This window comes from Habropoda laboriosa, unplaced genomic scaffold, assembly GCF_001263275.1.
Source record: "Habropoda laboriosa isolate 0110345459 unplaced genomic scaffold, ASM126327v1 scaffold440, whole genome shotgun sequence".
Taxonomy (NCBI): domain Eukaryota; kingdom Metazoa; phylum Arthropoda; class Insecta; order Hymenoptera; family Apidae; genus Habropoda; species Habropoda laboriosa.
The window spans coordinates 366015-374950 of NW_017100710.1; the positions used below are offsets into that span (position 1 = coordinate 366015).

The window sequence follows — 8936 nt, forward strand, 5'->3', positions numbered from 1 at the left end:
AACGCGAGCCTGGGTCGCTGTACGTACATCGAGACAAACATAAGCTAGCTGTCTTTTCGCGCACAGAAAAGCGTTAGCGGGAAAAGAATTTTCTGATTTTATATTACTTTTATTGGCAAAACCGAGAACAAACGTCACGCACGTGGTCTTAATACAATACAATACGCCATACTTTTTTTCGCTCGACGCATGCGCGATCGCCGTTCCCAACGCCGCTTGGCGGACGCACGCCGATCACGGTAAAAAGACGCGCCCCTTTTAAATTCAAACCGTTACACCGTCCTTTTCAGAGTAAAACTATCGCGAGTGGACACTGCTTCTGAGAGCATCGCTCAACTCCCTGAGAATTACGACCCTGAGAATTAAAACACCAAGCAGTTTTGTATTCTTGACAGAACTCTCGTGCGAGTAAAAAAATTAGTGGAGAAATGAAATCACCGGATACACAGTTAAGAAATGCAAATTCTGTTAGAGTCTTACTTTTTTATTATATCCCTGTCATGACGATTATTTTATTATATTTACTATTATAACTTTTATCACTTCGAGAATAAATAATTATTGGTTTCTGATTGCTTAGAATATATTAATTTTGTCATTAATTATTTTTCATTATTTTTGGTTTTTATTAAACACTAATGTACAACAAGCTTTGTAAATAATACTCAATATGAGTTTCTAAGTGGTTAATTTACGAAGAAAACGAGACGAAATGTAAGTTATAACTATGATCATACTCTTACCTTGAACCGCATTTTTCATAACTTTCCCATCATTTCCGGGAAAAATGACAACTACATTTTTCGTTCCTTAGGATGCGTAAAATCATGCTGTAAAAAAATTTTTCGTTCCAGCCGTATGCCAAAACTCCTTTCTCCTATTCTCAGATCCATTACTGAAATTTTGAAAAGAATGCAAAAAGAAACTGAGATTTCTAAAATAAAAGTTCATCAGACTAACGTTAAAATTAAAAAAACATCTGTGATCACGTTTATCTTACACAAACATCACGATATCACGTTTAAATTATTATCTTTTATCACAAAGTTACCGCGGGGTGTTTAAAGTTTTAACCGATTCACCATACCTTCGGTAATTCAAATTGCATCTGTGATTTTAATCTCGATTTTCAAACGGTCCAAAATTGATCAAAGTTTCCCGAATGAACTTCCTCGAGTTTCAAACTTTATACATTTCGCTAGTTCCACAGTTCCGTGACTCCTTCAAGTTACAAGACGCGAAATTTACAAATTCACAGATGCTCACACTTGAAAATCCACCCTAACAGCAAGGCACTCCTCTTAATTTCCCAGCGCCGGCCATTCGTCACCGCCTAATTTCTTACCTTTTCCACACAGTATCCGTTCTTTTTCTCTAAATTACCCCGCACTTCCTATTCGCACCATTTTTCTCCATGCTACCGTACACACCTTTCTACTTTGCATATGCTATTTATCACCATTCTTTTTTATCCACTGTTTCCTGCTTTCTACCATCCCCTACTGCCGTCATTTTACTGTCTCACGTCACAAAAATATCGCATCTTCGTCCCTATTCCAGGTTTCACACCCAGCTAATTCTAATTTTACACGCCTAAAAACAGTTTGAGTGAAAAATTAATCTGAGTGATGACAATTTGAACGCAGCACAGTGGAATACTTTTTATTTAAAAAGCTGGCCAACATTCATATAGAGAGTTTCAATATGAAAATTTCATAATAAAATGAATCACACATAGAAATCGACTATATTTCGAAATAGTTCGGAAGAACTAACCTCTAATGAACTGTGTTACAATGTCTTGAACGTTGAATTGTTAATTTCTCTATTAGTTTTACGAAATTTCGTCAATTTAGCAATTCTACGCAGAGCTGGAAAACTTTCTCACGGGACGGTACAGGGGCAGGAGGGGTACTTCACTCGTGTCGCCTAAATCTCACGTCGTGAAATTTGAAGTGTTTCAATTCGTCGATGTTATCGCGTCGGCCAATGATAACAATACTGTAACTAACACACGTTACTTAAATTAGGGTAATTTTAGGTAAACGCATACCACTTAAAACTCGTACAGGCTAATTAACCCTCATCCGTCCCTCAGTTTCGCATCTTAATAGGTCCCTCGGTGTTAATTTGCCACAATGGTAAAAAATCAATTAAACGACAAGATAAATAATTAATTTTGTAAATTCTTTTCTTAAACACAGAAAATAAACAAAACATTTTTTCTACAAATAGCCGAATAATACAATGTACTACCGAAAAAGTGTGTCAAATTGACACGAGGGACGAATGAGGGTTAAAGCTAGTAAACTTCTGAAGGCCATGCTTTTAAGCATGTCACAGACTCACTCTGCTTGCAACGTAAAATTTCATACTATGAAAAACTTCTTAACAAAACTCAACAGAAATCGCTCGTTAGTCGGGTAAACTTCATCTCATCAAATCGACTTCACTAGTTACGTTCTATCTCGTGCCCTATTTCTGTGATTGCGCTAAAGAAGGATATGACCCAATCAGACCCACATTCCTTTCCACCTCTGCATAGCACTTCCCTATAGCAAAGAGACCTTCAAGTGTAAAGGGTTAAATTATATCCCTACAGTGTAAAATTAATTTAATTTTTTTTCCCCCACTTTCACAGGACGAACGCAAAGAAATTGTCGCTACAGTTCAAGGACAGGCCCATGACCGCCATAGACACCGCCATCTTTTGGGTGGAATACGTTGCCAGGCACGGTTATATCCTGCAATCTCCCGCTGTTCATCTTGCCTGGTGGGAACAGGGACTATGGGACGTCTACGGATTTGTATTTGCCGGTTTGATAGCAGTTCTCGGTGCTCTCGTCTACATAGTTCAGAAATACATAAACGGACACAGATCTCGTTCCAAGAGGCACTCGAATTCCCAATCGAAGAAGAGGAAATGAGCTGTTTCAATGTGTATATGTGTGTGAATGTATGTGTTGTACATACGTTTGAGTGTCCAAAGTATAACGATTTCGTAAACTCATTGAACTTGCAACATTATATTATCCGAATTTTCTGTGATTTTATTTTTCAAATCTTTTGTAATTCATTGGATCATATATCGACAGTTTAACCCTTAATCATTAACCAGAGTAGTCTTTAAGTTTCTAAATTTTCGTTTCCCGCTTATTTTTTACCAACGCACAGTGGAGTGTTTTACTTTAAAAAATTGGCGCCAAAATTCAAATATTTACGACTAATTAAAAACCAAGAAAGTGTATTTTTGTTGTAATGTTATTAAACTGAAGTATCATAACGGCCATTTTTTCTGACGACAGAATTTAGGAAGATTTTTGTTTGATCGTTGTTTTTAATTTTCTGTGAGCAAAACCTGTCTGCAATCTAACATTTCTATAAAAAAAAATTAGTCAAAAATTGGTGGTAAATTCTTCTTTTCCTTACTTACACATGTGTGTACTCTCAAATTGAAAAATTTAACACGAAAATTTCGTAATGAAATAAGTCACCTACATAAATCGACTTGTTTCTGAATATTTTCATTCTCCTCTGAGTTTTCGCGTAAAATTGCATTAAGTTTCGTCATTTCTAAGTGAATTTGGCTCCGCTAAAACAAGTAAAATAATTTTGGCTGACGTATTCATGCAAATACTCTACCAAAAAAATATCTTTCGTCTATTTTATACTGAGGTATTTAAGATAAGACAAACGTAAATAAAAATACTTAACAATAAACCAGTAAAAATGAAAATATAAATTTTTCAATAACGATAAATCTAATCTGAAGAGAAAGTTAATAATTAAGAGTTAAAGTACTCGAGTATAGATACAATTTTAAAGATACTTAAACGGTAATTTTCTGGAACTTTTGCACTTCTTCTACGTTGTCATATAACAGTATCTGTGATGTACATTAAAATTGTCAAAATTCCACACCCAGCCTTTCATTCCCTATAATAAATTGATTTAATCGAATTTCAACTCGTATGCATTTATTCATTTTCCTTGAAAAAAGCAAGTTTTAACTTCTGCAAGTAGCAACATAAAAATATCTTCAAGTTACTTGTCCTTCGTATTAAACAATTATCCACGTGCAAGGGTTAACGTAACGTTATTCACGCAATTTGAATAATATTTTTGCACAAAAGGAAATATCTACGAACATCTTTGAAATAATATGTATTATACATTTTACTCTATTCTCTTTTTTCGTTTACCCACGATTATTCAAAGAGTAAAAGTCTTGAAGACCAAAAATTTCCAGCAAAGTAAAACGATTTTTTATATACATTATAATTAAAAAGAGAAAAAAAGAAAAGAAGAAAAATAGAGAGCGTATTAAAATGTTACTCAGGGTGAGTGTATTTGTACACGCGACAAGTTTCAATAAACCGCCGTCGACTTGAAACTCACGTTCGTTCTCTCGAAGAACATTGCGCATAACGTTCCTACATTTTTACGTTAATTAACCCCGAACCTATCCTCGTAATTTTCCCAGGGTTTAACTCGGCAGAAAATCAGCTTGCATGCACGGCTCCAACGTGATAAAATTCCCGAAGGCGAAACTTTCAAGGATTCGTTAAATTTGTATGCATTAAGGACATTCGAGTCCTACCTGCTGGTGGGGTGGAATTCATCGCCTGCAACTGCAAACATTCTTGCTCCCTTTCCACAAGAATACGACGAAGTTCCTCGTCCAGTAGAGTGCTACCGACTGTCGTATTCCCGGGCATCTGTAACGAAACAAATTTCACCAAGTTCACGTTTATGTAATAAGTTGAGACAGTTGAGTGAAAATCTTGAAAATTTTGGGTGAAAAAATTTTGTCGAAATGGACAGTTTTCTGGATACTTTGGGCAAAAGAATTCTGATTAGATGGATTTTGCGAGTCTTCTTCAAAATATGTAGGGCAGTGTTACGTAGAATTTGATTTTGGACAAAAGATATCGGTAACGTAGAAATTTTGAAAAAAAGAAGATATCAATAAGGTAGGAATTCTGAAAAAAAAGTTATCAATAGGGTAGCAATTTTGAAAAAAAAAAGATATCTATGGCCTAAAAATTTTGGAACAAAAGTTATGAACAGCATAGAAATTTAAAAGAAAATAAGTTTAAGTGTAATTTAAAAAATTGCAGAAATTGTCAAAGTCAAGAAATATGAAATATGCAAAACAATTTGTTTGAAGTTTCACCGGAAAATAGTAAGAAAAATATGAAACACCGTTTGTTTTTAGTCGCCATGGAAGATTAAAGCACCCTGTCGACGAATGCAAATTTCAAAATGTCATCCTCTCCTATCGATACAAAATTGACATCGATGAAAAATTGAATTTGTCACTGCGCCAACTTTCCATTCTCGTTTCTTTCGTGTTTCATATTATCATAACAACTTTTTTAACGAACCTTCGAACAACCATACATTCATACGACATTTCGATGGAAAAATCCATTTAAACAGAACCCTTGCATGCCACCATATTCTCTTGCAATTTTAGTAATCTAACCTAATAAATGGCTCAAAAGGCAGTAACATGAATCGAAGAGGAAGCTGATCTTCAAGGCTTCGAAAGCTGTTAATCAACGTTGACGGAGCAAACTGCGTTTCTTCCACGAGATTAACGACACGCATTTTTCGAGTTGCTCGATCAACGTCGATGATAAAAAGCAGCGAACGCTAGTGCAAAATTGTTAGAGCTTAACGATGGGGACAAAGTTACAAAAAAGAAATGCGAGTGAAAATCAATCTTCTGTTACCAATAAATCTACCTGTATAAAAGCAAGCTGTGTGTTATTATTATTATTATTATTGCACAGCAAATTAGAGCTCGATTTTCAAAAGGGTATTTAAAGAAATTCATTTGCTTAAATAACACATTAAAAATTAAAAATTCGTGCTTCCTTGTTAATTTCTCATTTTCATGTAAGTTTGTGTACAGATACTCTTGGTTGAAGTACAAAATATGGATAAATTGGAATTTTGAAATTCCAATTTCTACGATAATTATAACTTTTTCGAAATCGTACGCTACATTATAGATAATGATGAAAAAGAATTTCTAGCAGAAGAGGTTTCGTAATTAGCGAATAATTCCGCCATGTTGAAACATTTTTACCTTTTCAAAATTCGAGAAAAAAGCTGAAAGTTACATTTACATATATCCTCGGGAAAAAATTGAAACTTTTCATCTATGAAAAAAAATTCCCAAACTTGACCTATTTTTGTACTCCCTTAAATAATAATATATAACAGTTCTCGATTATGTTAGAAAGGAGTCTCTTGCACGTGAGACGGGAATAATTAAATTTCGCAGAAATTCAGTGGAAAATTTGAAGCAGAAACATGGTCTTCGTCATAGAAGCTTGCGCGATTTATGAATAGAACCCGTTTCAATCGATACACAACGTGTAATAACTACATTGGAAAGCGAGTTATTGCATCCATTCGAACGACAGGACAGGAAACAATAAGTAACGGTTTGCAACAGCAACTAGGCTCGATTCCATAGAGAAATCATGTCCGTCTATCGTTTACTTAGAAGTTATCAAAATTTACTAATTTCACGATCATGAGCAATCTAACGCTCCAGTTTGCACAGAATGCAATCATTTTTTATTATAATGCAAAAAATCGAAATTCCATTTATCCATACGTGAAAATTAATTAATATCTTGAATGAAAAATTAACAAAAAAAGAAGAATTTTTAATTCTCAATTATTATTTAAACAAATGCAACTTTTTCTAAAAATTAATTGCACAGGCGAATTTGTTATTGAGAAACACATAATTTCTACCTTTAAACCATTTCTCTAACTCTAATAGTTTCCGAGATATCGGAACAAGTAGGTTTTCGCACGTAACTTTGAGGATTGTTTTCACCCCTTCAACATGAACAATGGCGGATAAAGAAAAATACGTGTCAAATATTTTTTCGTGAACTACATCATACGTAAATTTCATCAAAATCAGGGAATGATACTTTTTAGCATATTTAACACGAACTATCCTGCATTTATAGATTCAAAACTCTGTTAGTGTTTTAATCATTTCAATTAGCATTCGTTCCAAAATTATCCCGGCAAAGTAAATATTTCAACTTGATCGAAACGAAATGCATTTACTCTGAATTTATGAAATTTTCAGTTTGCGAGAATTATTGATTCTTCTATTAATACAAAAGGTTGAATTTAAACACCCAGTTATTTCGATAATTATCGCGTTATTTTACTGCTTTCTTTTCCAAGAAATTTAAATATTAAACTTGTAATAAACATAAACGTGTGGGTGTGTGTGTGTGTCCCAAGAGAAAGCAAAGAACAGGCAAAATGTTTGTCGACATGGATCGATCATATTTAACGTGGTTAAACACGATATTAAACTTTTACTGAGGTTCTCTATTTCCCAAGTTTGATTTACTCCATTTCCCATCCGTTCGCCGCTTAAGAATGCAAATATTTCCAAAGTTATACCTCTGATCGTACTTCTGATAGCTTTGCCACAGATAAAGCGTATTAATTTCCATTTAAATTTGTTAAGAGACCTAATTCCAAATCGTAAAAGTGGTTTTAGTCAACACAGAAGCAAGATTAATCGAAAATGTTAGTTAACCCCTTAACATATGACAACGTGTCAGACTCGTGGCTGAGATTCTGGCGAAGATGTGAGAAAAATAGTTATATTAGTAAGAAAAATTCATTGTGATCCTAATTTTCGTGTGAATTTCTAAGACTGAGGATTGCTAAATGTAATTAATTTGTGACAGATTAGTTTTTGTTACCTGGTACAGTACTGAAACAGAAAATGGCCGACGCTTAGATGCATAGTCAGAAAAGAAATCATAGGTTAAGGGGTTAACGAGCACAAAAAGAAGATATGAAAGTTCCAAGTGTTAAATAAGAAGGAAAAATGTTATCGGTTTCTCTAGAAGAGATAGAAAAAAAAGGCAAACAGAGAAAAAGCAATAATCAATGGAAAATAAATTACCGTTTGGTCCGTAGTAGGGGTAGAGTCACTTAAATATCCCGTGAACGTAAGGCGCGCGCAAATAACTGAAACTAGAAAGAGAAACAAAGCGGAGAAGTTAACAAACTGTCGACTGAGAACGGTTCGTTCTAATTGAAAATCAATATCCACTGTCGTTCTTTTTTTTTTTTGTTCTGCAATTCGTAAACGAGAGTTTAGAAATTTCTAACGAGTTTCTGATCTCTTCCGGAGGCGAGAGTAAACTTCCTAATCCGGTGGTTGGTCTTCGGTAAATTTAATAAACGAGAAATCTCTATACGATTCCGAACATATCGTCGTTTCTTCGTATCGAAGATCGTCGTTCCAATGGTCAAGTTACGAAACTGCAGAAACTTACCTTTTTTTCAGGACAGAAGGAAACGTAACCATTTTGTCGATTGGTGGGAAATTGCATTTGATTTTATCCACCATTACCATTTATGTTACAAATTTACCATTTATATTGTGATTTTACATTAATTAACGAAACGATGTTCTGTTATCTTGAATAATTAAATTTTTGCAGTTTCATAATTTTACCATTCGAACGACGATATTTCTTGTTTATTTTCACTTTTTACTTGTAGATGGGTGAGACTTCAGTGATGCACGTAAGAAAACTACTTCGTTCTTTAATGTAAAATCACCTTTGATTTTATCCACCAATTATGCCATTTATATTGTGATTATAGGTTTTCTTCTCTCTTGAAGAATGAACTTTTTGCAATTTCGTAATTTTACCATACCAATGACAATATATAATTATTGTGTACTTGTAAAATATGTAATTTATAAAATATCCGAATTATTAAATATTTATAATTGTAAAAAAAATTATTATTAAGTACGTATTCTTATTATCGAGACTGCTGCAAAGTAGCTTGTGTAATAATACAAATTTTGCTTAGAAATTAAAATATTCAAAAATAATTGAAATTTATTCGTCTATAAA

General features: G+C 33.9%; 2 protein-coding genes across 5 annotated transcripts in view; one reads left to right on the forward strand and one right to left on the reverse strand.

Moving 5' to 3' along the window:
• LOC108577025 (UDP-glucuronosyltransferase 2B30-like) overlaps positions 1 to 3282 on the forward strand; it is a 14302-nt gene extending 11020 nt beyond the window's left edge. For all 4 annotated transcript variants that reach the window (XM_017940108.1, XM_017940109.1, XM_017940107.1 and 1 more), the window contains one exon: positions 2642 to 3282. In XM_017940108.1, coding sequence (XP_017795597.1) covers positions 2642 to 2927 — 286 coding nt within the window. In that variant the 3' untranslated portion in view covers positions 2928 to 3282. The remainder of the gene's footprint in view (positions 1 to 2641) is intronic.
• Positions 1 to 8936, reverse strand: part of LOC108577029 (calcitonin gene-related peptide type 1 receptor-like) — a 213834-nt gene that overhangs the window by 127061 nt on the left and 77837 nt on the right. Inside the window, exons 3-4 of the mRNA XM_017940112.1 lie at positions 7967 to 8037; positions 4601 to 4718 (exon numbers count right to left, since the gene is read on the reverse strand). Of these exons, the coding sequence (XP_017795601.1) occupies positions 4601 to 4718 (118 nt within the window). The 5' untranslated portion in view covers positions 7967 to 8037. The remainder of the gene's footprint in view (positions 1 to 4600; positions 4719 to 7966; positions 8038 to 8936) is intronic.